The following is a 19,155-nucleotide window of genomic DNA, read 5'->3' on the forward strand; positions in this document are numbered from 1 at the left end:
TTTCATTGCTTCATATCTTAAAGCATCTTAAAAAATCCCCAACAAAACAGGGGCAACCACATCATATGTGGGAGGGAAAGAAGCTAATTTACAACAATAATACTACATGAGAGTTAAGAGAAATATTACAAACTACTTTCTTCCCTTAAAATTGAAGCATCAATTTAGGAAAGAGATAATATGTAACTAAGTGTGAATTTGGTGACACTGTCAGAGTAATTACTTTAATCCTTGATAGAAGGGGCATAACCTTTCTGCTGCATGGTCAGAAGGCTACTCTAACTCTTCTCCATCAAACAATGAAGGCACACATTCAATACCAATTTACTGTAGGGTAAAATTGTCAATCCTGTTACATACCAACTGTACAGCAGGTCCCAATGCCTGCAGCTATTTAGCAGGTGGAACCCTTAAGTTTTAGCAGAGTAACTTTTCTTTTCCTATTATGTCTTTCTAAAAGTTTCTCAGCCCTATATACTTTGGTGCAGCCAAGCACCAAGTCGTCTTCTCCTGACAGATAACTGGGAATTTGGGAGGGTGGCAAGTGGCTGAGTCTGAGGTGGGAATTACAGTGATGTCTATCCCACCTGCTCACTCTCACCACCATTGAGGCTGGGCCCTTTGGAGTTACAGCACAGACAAGTATGCAAAGGAACAAAAGAGAGATTTGCATTCTCTTTTTTGTCATACTGATGAAGGCACTGATTGTGATTTTCATCTGGTACAGTCTAGCTGCCAGGTGCCAAAGTACACACTGGAAGCTGCCTACTAGTGAAGGCTTTGGCAATCATTGTTCTACAGACTGAATCCAGATAAGCTATGCTTGCATAAAATAAAGCAGCAAGACATGCCTTTTGCATCTGTTCTGATGAAACTAGCATCCAGTTGACAGGTCACAGCTACAGCAGTTTAGCTAAAAATCTGTTCTGGTTTTTTGCACCCCCTCCCTGCTCTGCAATGCCTGGATTTATGTCACTTCCACCATCTCTGAGGTCTCTTTCCTCAGACTGCTGCTGGGGATAATTTGGGAGCTCAGATCACACAGCAACATTCAAAGGCACTTGTCAATTTCATAAGGATGCTGCACCATGACTTCTTGTGACCTTGAAAGCAGGGAAAAACAGACCTTTGGTAAGACCCAGATATACTACTGAAGAAGTAAACAGAGCAGGGCTCATGCCAAGCTTTTCCCCAGTCCATAAGCATGGCATGCTTCGTCTTTGATGGTGCTCTTTTACCTGTGCAACTGGGAATGGGAGACCCAATTGTGCTGCCCTTACCTGTGTAAAATTCCTAACAAATAGAGCAGTAGGACTGAACTTCAGGTAATACAGATTTGATGTTTACGTTTTTCTGCTTCATTTCACATGGGACTGACCCCTCAAATTTTCACTACTTTGAGGTATAGATGCAACATTTTGTATCTCACCCAAAATTACCAAGTTTGACACATTGCTAATAACTCTCACTAAAAATCCCTAAAAAGACTCAAGGCACAATGGTGTTTTAACATCAGCAAAGATGTGCTGCTGTGGGAGAGGCCCACTTTCCCAGTGATTTAAGATGTTTTAAAAGTGACATGGACTTATACAAGAACCCTTTATATTAGATTAATTCCTTCTATAACAAACCTACAATTGTGACTCGGCTTTTAATTGTTGAAGGATGAAATGAAATCTTGACAATTTTCAAACCATAATGCATGTGAAGAGGCAATATTTCTCATACTGCATCACTAATAATAATTGAAATATTTAAGATTATATTTTTTAAGAAATTTGTTTTTCTTGTATACCTCCAGAAGGCTACCTACTATTAAAAAAAAAAAAACAATAGGCAAAGCAATGACATGTTTTACTCTACAGCAGCTGTGAATCCAAATTGAAATCTGTGAAACTCACTTTAAATGTGAACCATTAAAATTCAGTTTATAGTTGGGATCCACCTCAGCTTCTCAGTATTTTTATGTAATTATCTCATAGTGCCGTAAAATAAATTCAAACACAGGACCTGTGCAGAACATTCAAACAACAAAGTTTCTTGTGACAAGAGAAGCGTGTGAGATGCTGATATCATTTTGAGCATCACAGTGTAGCACAAAGGTTTGATAACATTTTGGCAGTAGAATGACAAAACTATCAACAGATACACTGTTTTGCCACAGGACAAAAGACTGTTAGAGACAAATTGTAAAATCCAGCCCTGATGTCAGAGCATAGGGCTCTCCTTTACCTGGATTTCTTGTATAGTGTCTTCCTCTTTAGTGTCTGTTTTTTTCTCTATTGCCTCTCCACGCAGCAAAGCTTCCAGAGTTGTACTTTCTGAGGTGAACCCATCTTTTTTCAGAGGCAGATCAACTTCTGAAAAACAAAACATACTCACTGTGTGTCTCCCCGAAAGGGCTAACAAGAAGGACAGAGATGTCAAGCAGATGATGTACAGACTTTCAGATTTGTTTCTATCTGGAAGGGGAGCTCTTCAAGTTCATTTAACCACTAAGAAACTCCATTTATGATTAATTTCTATCCTACTGAGAACCTGGTATCTTATAATTTGCTGTGCTTGTTTACAGGAAAAAAAGGCTGGATATATTATATCAGGAGGAAATGAATGGAGGGAAAATCCTTCTTCTTTGTGTAAACTCCCTATGCTTTAAATAAAGAACAAAATCAGGACATTTTAAGATACTGAAATAAAAAATATGAAGAATCTGATCTCCTGAAGAAGAAAAGTAGCTTAATGCAATTTAGCATCTGGCACAGTTTATATAGCACAGCTTCAATCCTCATTCTCCTACACCAGGACATGCTCCACATGTGGGAAAACAGAAAGCTTGTGTGGGAGGCCAATGCTGAGACCTTACATTGAAAAACAGAGACATGTCTTGAGTTTTCCTGTAATACTGACTAGATAAAATCTCCAGGTGGCTCTAGCTGGCAATACCAGCAAAGAAACACAGTTATGAGTGTAGAATCTTGCTCATAAAGTGGGACAACACCCAGTCACTGCAGGAAGAGCCACAGGCTAGCTCGGAAACAGGCTGGGGACAGAGCACCAAAGACACTGGATTTATGAGGCAGTTTGATGCAACTTGCTGGAGAAATGAAGGAACAGAGCCTTATTCTCCTTTCAAATGATGCCACTAGATTATGAGGCAGTGCAGCAGACAGGCAAATACAGCATGTTCACTTTAGCAAGATATTAAAATATACCTGGGAAATAATCCAGTTTTCCTTGTAGACCCTAGCCTCTACCCCACCCATACAGGGGCTCATTTAGAGCAATCCCCTAGCAAGGAAACATCCTGCACATGTCTTTACCTAACACTGCCAGGTATGGATTTCTAAAGTAGTCCCTCCCTTCTAAAATGAATTCTTTTCTCTAGACTGGTATATTTACAAGTAATAATGTACAAGAATGATGCTTACAAATCAGCATCTGGTGTCCTTAATTCATAGTTCTGTCTACTTATGCTTTAAGAACTGTGTTTTGTTCCCCAGTCTGCCTGAAGCTCCCTGCCTTTCTATCACAATGAGCTGTAAATTCTGCAGGGCAGAAATTCATGTGTTTTTAAAGTCCCAAATCACTCCTGCAAACCAAATAATGCATGAGCACCTCCACCTGGGACAGTAAAGTATAATCTGTTTCTTGGGGGCAGTTGCATCCCAGGAATATGTTTTTCTATTAAACATTTTTCTATATGAAAAGCTTTCGGTTATCAAATGATTCAGTGTCCCTGATCTGTACTTCCACAATGTACTTGCTACAGTCTTCTGAAGTGGGAGAGCATTGCTCAGCCAACAACCACAGAAAATCCAGCAAAAATTCCAGAAAAAGCTATTCTATTCATGGAGGGAAAGGCTGAGTACAAACCATGCAGAAAAACCAAACCACTGGGATTTTAAAGGAAACTCCCAGGACTACCCACACAATGGGATGGGGTCAACTGTGAATTGATCCCCCTTCTCATCACAAGGAGCTCTATTCAATCAGGCCTCTGTTTTCAGCATTAAGCTCTGCATAAACATCCCATTATGGCCCCTTCCCCAACTTCTCCCTTGCTTGAGCTATAAAAAAGACAGAAAAGTCAAAAGAGAATCATACAGATTGAATTTCCCTGTATGAACGCCTAGTACCTCCCTCTGGATCCAGACATTTCAATAGAAAGAAGAGATTTTTGATGTGATTTATGTGCAAATCCCAATGCTTGAATCTGCAGTCACTGCGGAACCTCCATAATCATCTCTGGATGTGGGCTTGGCTTGGGTTCAAAGTCCTGTACTTGGGTGCAAAAGGGCATTTGCTCTGTATTTAGAACCTTGAGGGACTGCAAACCCCAAGGGGTCATCATACATTCAGCAAGCAAAGAAGCTTCAAGCAAGCTCAAGGGCATTGGAAACAAACATGTCCTGACTGTGACAAGCTATGCCTGTCTCTGGATACCAGTACATTCAGCAAACACATGCATTAGAAAAGGAAATGAGCAAGGAAAGGCTGAGGGATAAGTAGGACATATATGAAGGAGGAACTACTCTCCATTTGTTCCAGAGATATCAAAATCTAAGTCTGAAAAGAGAGAAAGGTAGGTTTTAAGGTCAACACAGGCAGCTGTCTTTAACAGGCATGGATGTTTCGTGTGGCACTGCTACTTCCCAACAAAAACACTCCAGGAGGACTTTTCATCCGAAACTCTCAGAGCATTTTCTAATTACTAAATTTAACATCCCACTGACAAGTTGTTGTAAGGTAATATTTTTAATCACAGTTGATGGGGAGACTGAACCCAAGAAGTTAAGTTAGTGAGCTGGGCATCCAGTGAAAATAAACTCAGTGTCTGTCTCCCATTTTCCCACTAAGCTGACTGCCACTCAACTCCTTCATTTTCTTCTCCACTGGTAGCTTCTATGAACACGCATTAATTCCTAAATAGCTCTAGAAGGTGGGAAAAAGCAGACACTATCTTATCTGGAATGTGAAGTCTACAGCATAAAAATCTTCAGAGGTCCAAAGACAACACCTTGTAATGAAATCAGTCTTTGTAATAAATTCAATCCTTCCTGAAGATGGTTAGTCTGTAAAGGGTACAGAAATGAAGATGGGAAATTATGTTTCCAAACTAGCTTTTGAATCCCCACAGATGAAAGTCTTCTAAAATTGAAAAGATAGTTCAGTTAACCTACAGAAATAGTTAAACACTACCAGGGATCATTAAATTAATTTCACTAGATCCCTTATGTTCTCTTTCCTATTTAACTATCCATGATTTTCCCACAAAAGCAAGAGAAGTATCTTTTATTCTTATTCCAGTACCCTAAAGAAAACTGAGGAGTCAACTCAAAAACTTAACTTTGGTTTTCATGTGAAAGATCAAGGCCTTCCCCATACTATGTGGGCTGCTGTTTGGAACTAAGGCAGGGTCTGTTCCACTCACTGTCCTGCTTATGAAGGTACCAGCCAGTGCCTGAAGCTTCAAACAAGGCCAGAGGGAGACTCTTCTGGGCTTAAGAAATTAAGCTGTGACCCTGTGCTTGCTTCTGCTTTGTTATTGCTCATTCCACACTATGCAGTCCCCTCTCATGCTATTGTAGAAGCTTTGAGAGAAATGCAAAAGAACTTACCTACCCTAATACTGTGTTTCATCCTGAGAGATAAATGCAGTATCCCTTGCAGTTATCCTAAATCTGGCTCTTCTGAAAATACACAGAATAGCCCAGCCCTTTCTGAATTTTGATACACCTTTACCTTGATGTTTTTCCACCTGAGAGAGTTCAACAGTTTAACTATAGTTTGAAAGGAGTGTTTCACTTCCATTGCCCATCCCCTGGTTCTTACTGGGGAAAACAGAAGTTCTTGACCAAAAATTTTGTTGTAATTTCTTTTAATTCCTCTCCTTTCAAGGATAAACAGTCACAATCTTTTCTATTACTCTGCTGTGGGAAGTTTTCCATATGGTCCTGACAAACCTCTCTGAAGTTTCTCTTATTGTACACCAGTCTTCCCAAGATACTGCATCTGGCATTTTCAGATGAAACCACATCCCCCATTTAAACAAATGAATGATGGTATTCTTTAGATTACTCCTCAGGCTGTATCTTTCAATGGCCAAGTTACTTATTAAGCAGAAGAATTAGGAATCTGGTAATGGGGACAAGAACTTCCCATAAGGAATACATTCAGACACTCAGGTACCATATTATAATACCCATCCCTCTGCCCACTCCCCAAGTACATTCACCTCTCCCCAGAGTGTTCTGCACAAACCTTCCTGGCCATGATTGCTCTCTGTAACTTCATAGTATGTGCAAATCTTTGTAGTTGACAACGTATTCCCGCTTGTTCATTAGTGTATTGTACAACACAGGACCAAGCACTAAACCTTGATGCACCAGCTGGAAGCCTTTATCTACAATGAAAGTTCTTTCTTCTATAATCTTTTATTTCAAAAGTTTTGATCCAAGACAATTCTCCGTTTCTCCTTGGAGACACACCAAAGATCTTCAGAAGGTTTAAGAAAATTGTCAACCTCCCTACCTATTAGTTTTTTACATATCATGTAAAGAATTTTAAGAAAGTAGTGAGGCTTGCTTTTCTTTGGTAGGAAAAATGTACTTGGTTAGAACCTCCTATATCATCATTTCCCAGGTGCTTTACTGCTTGTATGTAATTACTGTTTCAATCCATTTCTCAGATGTTCATGTAGAATTTATGTGTCTTTAAATCTTTGAATCACACCCAAATCCTTTTTAGATATAGGTAATAGCATTTGCTACCCACTAATTGTTCTGCATTCATTGTAACTTCTAGTTTGTATCACAAGCTCTTCTTCAAACATTACAATTTCAGAGAACATAATCTTTATTACAAGTAATAACTACCAGTAAAGTCACTACAATTAAAAGCTTACTCTTTAATATGAGAATTTAAAGAAGGTTTGTAGAAAAATTTCCATTTGATTAGTACCACAAATACAATAGCACATGATTAATGTAGGAGATACAAGAACTAGTTGGAACTACACAAAATGGAAATGTCAAATCAACAAAAATCATCAATGAAAAAAAATGTTATTTAAGAATTCTTCGTGTTTTAGTAAACCATCGTATTCTTGGTGTCACAGTTAAATATTGTGCATATATTATAATTCAAATGTGTGTGTGTGTGCATATAATTATAATTTATGTTTCTTAACTTGGCAGAGTCCCTTTCATAGTGATTAAATTAACATGGTTATTTCTGCTTACCAGCTCAGTGCAGCAACCTCTCGATTTATTAAGGTCCTGAGATTGCAGTGGTAGCATCTGAACAAGCACCCATGCCAGTATCATTCCTGTATCTGTTTTCTATTGAACTGCTGCCTCCAAAAGAAGCACATTTTCACAAATCCCGCAAAATGGTGGGCTTTTTCAAGTTTCAATTTGCCAAAATAGCAAAATAGCTGCAAATTCCTGTCCTTAAATAAGTTACATTTGGTTTACAACACATTGAGAGCTAAGCAACTTTTCAGTGTCTCTTTGAAACATAAATTAAAAACAATCATCCCTTTTTTCTATACAGTGCAATGTATTTGTTTTACAATGGATCATTTCCATCTCCACAGTAGCAGCTGCCACCCAAGCCATCATCTCTGTGCACTCGTAAGCAGCTCCATTTCCAGTTCTAATTGGGAACAGAGATACTTATTGGGTGAGTTCCAGCATGATCTATCACGCCAGAGACAGCTACTATGCAAACCAAAGCAATCCGGCTTCCAAAAACCCTCTTAGACAAACACTGACTTTGCACATAGATTCTTGCGTTCTTGTTTCTTGGTGCCATTTTTTTGGAACATAAAAAAGTGTCAGAGGAAATTATATGTTACGAGTCCACGAAGTGTTGTTTAGGATGGATAAATCCTTTATAACCACTACCTCTTTAAAATCATATAGGTGGTCTAAAAAAGCCACCTAATTCACAGTAAACAGAACTACTGCTGAGTGAATGCAGCCACTAAGCTCATTAAGAGGATGTGGCAGGATGTGTCTGAAAGTGCAGTGCAGTGGCTCAGCAAGCAATTAAATCCCATGACAGTTTAAAATGAGAATCCATCAGTGTCACAAGAGTGTGAAGCCTCAGCATCTCTGCTGTTCCCACCCCCAGCGTTTTATTTATTATGGTGTATTGGGAACATGGGAAGTCAAAAAGATTATAATGAAATATGCCATATAAAAACCAGATTAAGCCTGCTCTTCTTTGGGGAAATATGCAGAGATAGAAGCTGTCTGTTAGCTGTCGAGTTTGCAAAAGATACCATCTTTTGGGATGGTGCTCTCTGCCAGCAGACAGAGTGCCCCAGGGGAAATGGTGGTGAAAAACCCAGACAAGCAGCATCCATCCATCCATCATACACTCATCTCCACATCTCCAAGGCACAAATATAGCGTTAGAGTGCAAAGGGTGGGGGCAGGGAGATGGAATCCCTTAAGAATAAATGGGGAGACAATGCTTTGTGTGAATAGCTGCATTCTGTAGCTTTTCTGTGCGTGCATGGCCAGACTCTCCTCAGCTTGTTTGCTTGCTTGTTGTGTTCATGGCCAGTACAATGACTTGTTAGCATCCTTGGAACTGATATATTCACAGCAGCGACCAGAACCAGGTATACTAAAGGCAGGGCTCTGCCCCTGCCAGAACAGCATGGACCTTCACTTCTTCTGCAGATCCAGATCTCCAAAACCCTTCTTTCACTACACCACATCCTGCTATCCCAGGGGCAGATGCTCATGTTATCACTATTATGATTTAATGCTGATCTTCCATGGCCCCTGATATCCTACCCTTTTCTCCCAACACTCCTGCAATTCAGCACCCATCTGCAGCAAACTTGTCACTGCCAGATCTACACATACATGGTCAACAGAGCCTCCTGTCAGTCCAGGCCTGGGTCTCCCCTGGGACAAATTACTGATAACATAGACTCTCACAATGAGTCCATAAAGCCACACAAACATCCCTAGAGAGTAGTAAACATCAAATTCACTTTATTTTTAATCCAAGCTGCAAAATAGCCATGCTGTACTAGAGACTGTAAGGCTACTCCAGTAATTATTTGTCTCTCCCACCAATCCCACTCTAAACCTCATGTATATTATTGCATTCAAGGTAAACTGGGCTGTGGTGAGAACAAGAATCCAACCAAAACCAAAGATAAACCACTTCTAGAAAACGACTTGAAAATATTAAAGTATTTATTTCCACAGAAACAAACCATTTTGAATGGAAAATAGTTTAGAGGACTCTATCCTGTAAAGCTCTGAAATTATTCTTAGCAAATGTTTGAAATTTTAGGCACTACTGAGGTTTGCTCTAGGGAGCACAGGGAGACTGGGAAATCCCAATGTCTCCCTAGCACCTCCTCATAGAAAGCTGCTAGTGTCATGATGAAGTTGGGGGAGGGCACAGGAGGGGGAGAAAGGGAAGACAGAGGAAGATCTTGTGTGGGTGGGACTGTACACTTTCAGTCTTTAGCCTGGGCATAACTGCAGAAATATCAGAGGAAAACTTTTGAGTTTTAAGACTGAGATTCAATGGAAAGCTTCTATCAGCCCCTAGTTAAAATATGTCCCAGGAGGCTACAAGACAACAGGAGTCAGAAAAAGGGCTGCAGAAAATTGCAGAGACCCTTAAACATAAGGTTAAGCATTGTTTAGTTTAACCCACTATCAAAATGTGGTCTTTACAAGCAGCTGTATTTCTCTGGCAGACTAGAATGCCTCTATAAAATCTCTCTCAAAAAAAAACCCAAAACAAAGCAGCTCTCTTGTCAGTTGTCTCTTGGAAGTTTTCTACAGATTTATTTCTCAGCACAGATATAAATCATTGTCACATATAATAAGTTGTACCTGCTTCTCAAAGACTGCCAAATAACAGTATCAGACTAAATGCTGGATCAAGTAACTACCCTCAGGGCTGACATCATCTCCATTCAGAAATATCTCCATTCAATAGCATTTTTCTAGCACTCATTTGTGTTTTCTTGCATTTGTGTTCTAGATGGGCTTACACTGCACCACAACTTCTACAGCAACACCATAGGCACTATCAAGGGACAGAGGCAGGATAACTGCTATAATTTAGAGAAAAATGTTAAGTAAAAAAGCCTGTTCCTTTGGGCTTTGTGTCACCCTAATAGGGCTTCTGCTCTGTTGGGAGTAAAAGAATAACTTGGGCTATCTTCCTGTAAATGGTCATGTAGAATCTCTTACACAGACAGATGATGGGCATTTTGGCCCCTCCAAAGCACCAGAATTAAACAATTAACCAGACAGTTATCAGCAAACACCAGTCCCCCCCCTCCCCAAGGGTGGGATAGTCATGCCCACATTGCACACTCTGCAAAGGGTAACAGGGAGTGGACCTCCACTGCAAGCAACTGCACTGGATGTGACAGAACTGAATAAAAACACTTGTACTGCACACAAACTCATGCATAAACCATGTGTAGAGCCAGCCATGCCAACCTTCCTGCAAATTCTGTGAGATTCTGCATAGCTTCTCGTCCTTATCGAGGACGGTGGAGGGGATACCTTTAGTAACAGATAAATCTCTGTAATGCAGTTATCTCTCGGCTGCAGTGCACAAGCATCCCAATTAATTCAGTCCAGACCTAGCAGAGCCGGCACTAAGCCAGAGCTGATAAACCTGCCAAAGCCAATCTGAGTCTTGCAGAGATTCTTGGGAACCTGCTCTGTGCGTTCTGGTGCTCCGTGCTGAGGGGGTTTTGTGCTCCGCTCTGCCTGGCTCCGCATGGAGGGGCAGCTCCACCAGCGAGGCCTTCAAACACCCAGAGTTCTGGGGAGCTGGCAGAGACACCCGCTCACCCCGAAGGCATCGGCAGGGCTGTGCCAGGGCTTATGAGAGCACCCAGCCTGGTGCCAGCTGTGCCAGCCCTGGTCCCGCGTGGCCGCCTGCAGAGCTGCCACGTGCGAGAAGGCAGCGCTCGGCACGCCCGGAGCAGCACAGCCCTGCCTGAGGGTCAGCCATGCCAGGCACACGTGGGACAGCACCCCTGGCTCAGTGAGTACTGAACCGCATACACCAATGGAGAACAGCAAGGCCACAGCAAAGTGCAATGATTTTAGGATGGGATAGGGAGCAACCACCCCAGATGCTGCCTTTGGCATCTCTGCTGTCCCACCAAGTGATGCTGAGCCAAATTCTAACAGAGGCACTCTCTGCTTTTCCATCATCTGTCAAATGGAGATAGCCTTCACCTATCCTCTGGGGTTTGGTAAGGCTTGTTTAATATTCATAGGCATTTAGGCATTCAAATAAAATGCACCAAAAATGCAAGGTGGTCTTACAGGCTCTCACAAAGACAGATTTGAACACATTTTCTTTCCAGCCCAGAAAAACACTGAAAAAGGAGGACTATTTCCACAGATACCAGATTTCAGTGGCCAATTCACAAATTCCAAAGGACAAAGAAAATAGTTACTCCTATGTTAAGATACACCTGACAGATGAAGCTACATAAATGAAAAATGTTATTATATAAAGGAAGGCTTGTAGTAGAAAAATGGCATGAGATGCTAGTAGGTAGCCTTTCAGAAATGGGAAAGAACAAAGCAAATTATCTCTGAGATGCTCAGATCTCTTGCCACAAAAAGGCAAGCAATTTCAAGAGGCCTATAAAGGGTTTAGACAAAAAGGTGAACTCTAGAATTAATAACAGAATGGTAAACAGGAAGATTAATGGCACCAGAGAAAATGCAGATGGTGAAGCCCAGCCTGCAGGCTCAGCAAGCCTCTGAATAGGGAGGGGGAAAGAGGCAAGGTGTAAACAAGGTGACCTTCAAAGCCACGGGAATGCCTGCCAACAGGCCAGCCAGAGGGCATCCCGAGACACAGATGTGCCATCTGGGGTAGGCTGTCTCATGACAACGGGAACAAGATTTGTCTTTTCCAGAATTTGCAGGGAGGCAATACAGGTAGTGGCAGAAAATATGACCGTTCATTCAAAAGTGGCACAATTAAATGCACAGGTAGGAAAAGGACGCCATCCATTTTGTAAAGAAAATACAAAAGAATTCCCTGAATATCCCCACTCAGAAAGGTCTTGTGCCCACTTGTAAAGCCTGCTCATGCAAGGTGTGGGAGAGGAGAAACTGGTTTTCACCAAACAAATGTTTTCCTTGAGGGTTTATGCTTTAAGTTTCTGGTAAGAAGGAAGAAAAAAAAATAAACAACTCAGCACATACTGCAAAGCAGCTCTTAAGCCCATGATGGTATAAATTTTCCCCATCTTGGCATAAGTCTGTTCACTCCAGATGGCACATTTGGGTTGAAAGCAGGTAAAGATTTCTCAGAGATCTCTATGTCCAGTATTTACAGAGTTCTTTTGCTCTGCCTCAGTGCTTAGTTAGTCCTTCTGTATGCCTGGGAGATCTCGGTTCTTTGCCTACAGTAAAACCTGGGAGAGAGAAATCTACCACAGTTCTGCAGGGAAGCCTGGTTCTGTCAGGCCTGATGCTTAGATCATTGTGATCAACCAGGAAAATTAAAAGGTAAATGCAATCACACATTTTTTTAAATGCATCAATCAAACACCACAGTGGGGCAGTGCTAAGGGGAACAATGCTATCTTTACATAAGCCTTCTACAGAATAAACCAAACATGAACTGTTATCATATCCAGAGGCAAGAATATTAGGGGAAAACAGTGTAAGAAACAACATTACAGCTCACTGTGGGAAAAAAGCAGACCCTAGCTATGGGAGTCCAGCAGGCAGTGTATTCACACACCTTTTTGTTCTTTCAGCCTGGTTCAAAGTACATCAAATCCGAGTATTTCAGGTAAAAAGTGGCCCATCTGAGTTCAGTGCTGAAATCAGCTAATTCAGTGCTAGGTGTGCAAACAGACATGTCTGAATGTGTTTTCTTCTGATGGGCTGCATACCAATGAAGATATTGCCATGACCTCTGGTTTCACAGTAGGAACCATGGGTGCTGGATGATGTCAGGCAGCTCACGCAAAGCCTGCACAGCCCAGTGCTGTTACATGAAGAAGGCTTGACCCAAGCGAGCTTGACTGGCAGCAGGAGCTGCCATCGTGGCTCTGGGCATCAGTACACACCTGTATCCAGAAAGTCCCATCATGTGGCTCTGTTGATTGCTTTTTGAATAGAACAGGAATGGAGAGATTAAGTACATGCCTGAAAACACTAATGTGGCAGTGAGGAAGGAATCAGGAAAAAAAAGGAAGAAAAACAGCAAGATGGAGGGAAGGTACTATATTCCTTCTCCCTGTCTGCTGCAGCTAACTAGGGCATGCTTGTTCTGAAAACTGCCACAGAAAAGTCTGAAAAATGGAATCTCTGGGCCTTGAATTATGTCTTTTCAATATCCCTCTCCTTTCTCCTCTCTGCTAACAGAGAAACACTGTAAACTCCCAGACCCTGAAAATATACATTTCCACACTGCACAAAATACAGTGAAAATGGATGATAATGGGGAAGAGAGAGAGAGAGCCATGCTAGGGGAAAACAAAGTGAAATAGAGAATAGCTGCTCTTCTCTCCTTTCCTTCTGCTCAGCTTTCATTTCCCTTTGTTCATCTAACATCGAGCCAAACTAAGCCAAAAGGAGCTGCCATGCTGGGCTTCAAGATTGATGGCTGCAGGCAGACTCCAGAGTGAAGAGACGGATGATTGGTCATTTCCCGCGATGCATTGAAAAACATCCATCCTTGCAGCCATGCTGAGTCCATTTGTGCTCCTTTTGAAATGAGAGATAAACACAGGCAGCCAGAGGCACCTGACTGTCCTTCTCCCTCAGAAGGACACAGCTATAGTCCTCTGGGTTCCTTGAGAAGGTCGCTCTGTCCATCCCTGAACATCTGGCTGTGGGATTTGCCAAGTCTCTCTCTCCCCCGGCAATCATCCATCTATTAGAGCACAGTGCAGGTTGGAAGAAAACGGTGAAGAGAACGGTGTGACAACCTCATCAATCTACAGCTACACGCTTGGCTATTTAGTTTTCTTTACACTATTCCTAAATACGGGGGGGTGGGGGGGACATGACTGAATGAAGGAGGGAATTGTGGAAATGGCAGTGTGGATTGGAGTAAGTCCTTATGACTATTAAAATGTTGTGCATGTACTAAAGCAGTAGGGAACTAATTAAGATTCAGGATTGAAAGGCAAAACAAAAAAGTTGGATGTACTCTTGTTCCATCTGCAGCACTTGCTGAGAGTTCAGATGTACTTGGGGCATCATCTTTAGCAGAAAGAGGTTACTTTTTTATTTTGCCCACTCAGATATTAACAGAAAGCTCTCTGGAAGAATATACTGTAAGTATATTTATAGTGCCAGCCCTGGTATAGCAGCTTCAGAGACACAAAGCACTTAATCCTGAGTCCTTTCTATTTAGTTAATAGTGTCTTTGTCGCTGATGCTGTCCCGGTCTATAGCACTGCTCACGGATACAGCCTCTGTGTTTCCAGTTCTCCTGCCGTGCTGCTACCTCACTTAGGCAATGAGCATTACATGGCAGATGTATCCATAGCATCACTTACAAATTAGCATCACTGCAGAAATTCCTGTAACCACAAACCTCACTTTGTCAGAGTAGCACATATCTGTAACTGTGTCATTTACAGACATTGCACCAAGTAAATCATGAGAAGATAAAAGCATTCACCATCCCTCAAAAATGAGTCACTATCTTCAAGTGTTTATATGTAGTTTTAGCACTCTATCTGAGCCCGCTTTGAAAATTTGTCTTTTGTTCCCATCATGCAATGCTGTCTATTTTAGGCCAGCAACAAAAGGATTTTCACTACAGCTCCTTAGGACATGCATAGGATATTAATCATGACCATGTTTTCCTAAGACATTAAACCCCATATTTGCCAAGGGCAATCACATGCATTCAGAAGGACATAATTTCCATCAAGAGGGGTAAAGTTTTCATCCTTTTCCTACATCAAGAATCATAGCTTTACCTGATGGAAATCATTGTTCGCTGTTGTCTTTATCAGAACCACCTACGTACAACAGCTAAGGTCCCAGGCCTAAATTACCTGTTTTTTTTAAGGGGAACCATGCTCCAAGTGCATCCTAAATGACATCTCTTGCCTAGAAGACATTGCACATAAAAGCCACATCTTCCTATTCCAATGTGTTGCATCAAATCTCCTTCCCCAGTGGAGTACATTACTGGGAAGGGATGCTACAGCAAACACCAATGGTGTCAGAATCCTGAAGAATCAAACACCTGTAATAAACTATTAGTCAATCAAATGCAAAATGCAGGGAATATCGAAATTAATCATAATCTAGTAAAAACATACTTAATATCTCTCTGCTATGAGATGGTTATGAGGCTGTAAAATGTTTACTACAGAGAATGGGAATGCAGAATGGAAATTTCCACCAGGGAAGGTTGGTAGGAGGTACAGGGATGTGGGAGGGGAAGTCATCATACTCTCTCCATTCTACTCTCAGCAATTCTATAAAGCTTGGCTTGTAAGAGTTGAAACTGAATGTTATATTAACATTTATTGCTCATTCCGTTATATTATGCATCAGGAAAATAAAATCTGCTATAAATATTAGAATATCTCATGCTACAAATCAATTTAATTTGCTGTGTGTCAGGAGAACAATAAAATTTAATAAATAGGGTTTTAAAACCATATTTTATGTAATTATATTCCATAATATCTTTGCTGGATTTTGTTAACATTTTCTTCTATAAAGCAGCACGTAGGTTCTACCATACTGTTGACCTTGTAGGCCAGTGAATTCACTGGGCTCTGTGCAGGATGCTGAGTGCCAAACCTGCAAGTCTGGTCCAACCCAATACTTTACGTGTACATTTAACTTTAAGCATATGACAAGTCCCATTCATTACTAAAAGATCACTCATGTTCTTAAAGCCCAAGCTCAGGTGCTTTCCTTTGCTGGGGTTAGACAGCTTGGCATCTTATGAGACTAAGCCCTGGGGACTTGATCCTATAAACCCTTTTTCATGTGATTACCAGAGAATTCCCAGAATTACTCATATGAACTCACAGAATATATGCAAAGAATTAGATTAAAAATACCCATTTCTTAGGCTCTTGTGTCCAGTACTTGCATCTGAACAGTACCTGTGCACCACAAAAACCCTTTTGACGATGTGGCTTACCCTTTTTCAGCTGTTTTTACTGGCTATACTTAGAAAAGGGGCAGAAGGTTTGCCAGGAAAGCTGTTCAGGTTCAGTTCTTGCTCTTAAGACTCCTACAGGGCACACAGCCTCCTGTCTGCCCCTCCCCATGCTGGAGAGCTGGTGATTTGTGCCTTGAGGGAAAAGGATCTGACAGGTTCCAGCACTTCCCCAGGCACCATCCCCTGGTGCTTCCCCAGTGGTTCCCATAGCCCTTTTGTCTGGTAAGCTTTGAGCCTACCTTCAATCCCCCTTCATTTTAAGGTAAAATCTGTTTATTTCATAAATAAATAATCCTGATGTTTACTTACACACATCAATGTTAACTTCATAGCAGGGGGATAAATCCCACAGCATTCTACCTCTCCAGGAGGAATAATGTGTCTCCTAGAGACACAGCACTCTCAGTCAGGCCTTGGCAGCTTCAGAGGCACATGCTGAATAACCTTTTCCCAAAGACGTGTCCTAGCAGCCAGATGTAGGTCAAACACAGTAGCCAAGAACAGTGAAAGAGCAAAACAATGGGCTGGATAGATCAAAAAGGGTGGTGGCACCACAAGGAAGCTCTCTCTCAAGCAGCCCAGGTATTTCAAGCCAACGCCATCTCAGCTGCCTGAGCCCTCCCCGTAACATCTTGCAGATCAAGCCCCGAGAGACGACCTGCAGTCACACTGTAGAGGCCCCCAGGAAATCAACAGCACAATTCACTCCTTCCATTTAATGGCCCACTGTAATGAACAGAACATTTTTCAGAACAGCCTGCCTCCAAAGTAATCATAACTCTATTTTCACAAATATACTAAATACAGCTAAGATGACACACTGGTGGAAAAAAAACACCTTTAAGTGGCTGCACTGCTTCTGAAATTACAACAGCCTTGTGTCTGTGGGACGCTACACATGCAGCCTATGTTCCATTCCCAGTGATAAGATCCAGAGAACTCAGAAAACTGGATTTAACAGCTTCCAAAATTGCCTTATCTTGTTCAGTTGCTACTGCTGCCTTAGCCTGATGACTAGAGCCAAAGGGTTTGGCTTCAGCGGGCTTTTGATCAAAACCCAGAGGGGTTCCAAAGCCCAGTAGCTTTTTCATGCATCTCTCTCCTAATTATGCAAACTGGCTCAGCCACACAAGAACCAGGAGTAATCCTGGGTGATTCATGCAAGCCATCTTAGCTAAACAACAGAGTTCTCCTGGTAAAACTTTGAATATAAAATACGTGTAGTGACCTGTTCCAGATCTTACAAATGAAAGAGAAACTATTTACACAAAGTTAATCCTGTAAATTCTACCAGCATGACTGTGGAATTAAACAGCAGAAACAATGTTTTTGTTTTCTTGACTGGACTATTTATAGAATATTATCTGCTTTTCTAGAAATGAGTGTTTTAGTTCCATAACTGCAAAATCATGAAATTCCATTTGGGGAAAAATACACATTTACTTACAGTCACTGAGCTGAATTAGTCTAAGAATTTGCAGTTTATCACATGTAACAACACCCAGCAAGAGCAGTGCATTATTTGAAGGAAAGGTTGCCACAGCCCTAGCAGCCATGACATACAGAAGGCTGGCTCCCCAGTGGCCAGAAAAACAAAGCAAGAAGAATTACACTGTGCAAAACTCAAGATATCTTTCCAGCAATTATACTGCACAGCCAGCCTTGCAAAAACTGGCTCAACAATTCACCTGTGGTGAGTCTCTTTATTTGTATATATAGGTGTGTAACTAATTACTTATTTTTTCTTCATCATCCTGGTACATATAAGCCCAGGCTGCCACCAGAGCTGGCACACTTCCATACCAGTTTTGCAAGGATTCCTGCTGATGGCCAAAACATTTAATGCTGGCACTTTGAGGGCTTGGCAAATGGCATGATTTATTCATTCATTTCTTTTTATTTAGAGGCCTCCCATACACCTTCCAATCTCTCTAAAATTATTTATTAGATATCTGTTAGGTACTCCTCTGAGTCAAAGGAGACTGATGTTTTAGTACCTCCATTTCACATACTGAGAAGCTGAGAGAAAAAGACATTCCATTGGCCCTAGTCCTGTGTGGGGCATAGGAGATGCAAGGATGTGATGGTGTGGTATGACTTGAATTGCAGAGATGGGCACCGCTACTGCAGACTGGCAATAGAAAAAATGCATATTTCACTGCAGGACTTCTATGTCGTGATTCTGTGTCAGTGAATACACGCAAAAAGAGACAGGTTCTCTGTTATTCTTAGTGCCATGTAAGAAAAGAAAAGCAAATTTTACCTGGCTAGAGATCTGAATCAGTAAAGGTCCCTGTTGTAGGCAGAATTTAAAGGAGGTCAAGTGTGAGTTTTCTCTTGGTGACAGAAAGTCACTTTTTTCTAACTCAAGTCATTGTTGGATGTGTAAGTGCCTTAAAGCAGCAGCTCTTGCCTGTAGTGCCATGTCCTGCTGTGAAGACAAGATTAGTGGAGAATTGGAGCCTACTGTTTCGATTCAGGAGCATTGATGGACCCATCTGTAAGCTGCAGGCTTAGCTGATGAATAAACACATAGTAAAATTTAGGGCAGAAACCCAAAAGAAAAGAGAATTCAATACTTGCACTGGTATTAAAAAAAAAAAAAAAAAAAAAAAAAAAAAAAAAAAAAACAAAAACACAAACCAGCAAAGACAAAAACTCAACGCCTCTGGCATCCCCACTCCCAGATTTGGATTCACAATGTAAAGCTTTGTTTTGTTCCAAAGTGCTATGGAAGTGTGACACACATAGGTACATGACAGACCAAGCTCAGGACTCAGCATGGTCAGGGTGCAGATGTGCTTTCTAACAAATCAAATGGGAACTGAAAACCATCCACCCTCCCCGTCCCAAAAAGTTAAGGGTTTTTTTTGTTTTCTTCTACACGAGGTGACACAGATAAAGATGGGTGAGTATGGGTGAGACTGAGATCTGCTCCAGGCTCGCCGCGGCCCGGCGCTGTCGCCAGCA

General features: G+C 41.4%; 1 protein-coding gene across 17 annotated transcripts in view; it reads right to left on the reverse strand.

Annotated features, from left to right (window-relative positions):
- The window catches only part of DPF3 (double PHD fingers 3), a 185,762-nt gene that overhangs the window by 62,176 nt on the left and 104,431 nt on the right, over positions 1-19,155 (reverse strand). For all 17 annotated transcript variants that reach the window (XR_011000045.1, XR_011000047.1, XR_011000046.1 and 14 more), the window contains one exon: positions 2,233-2,360. Coding sequence is in view for 14 of the 17 variants with exons in the window: in XM_068193359.1 (XP_068049460.1) it covers positions 2,233-2,360 (128 nt within the window). In the remaining 3 variants the exon portion in view is untranslated. The remainder of the gene's footprint in view (positions 1-2,232; positions 2,361-19,155) is intronic.

This window comes from Anomalospiza imberbis, chromosome 6 (genome assembly GCF_031753505.1).
Source record: "Anomalospiza imberbis isolate Cuckoo-Finch-1a 21T00152 chromosome 6, ASM3175350v1, whole genome shotgun sequence".
Taxonomy (NCBI): Eukaryota; Metazoa; Chordata; class Aves; order Passeriformes; family Viduidae; genus Anomalospiza; species Anomalospiza imberbis.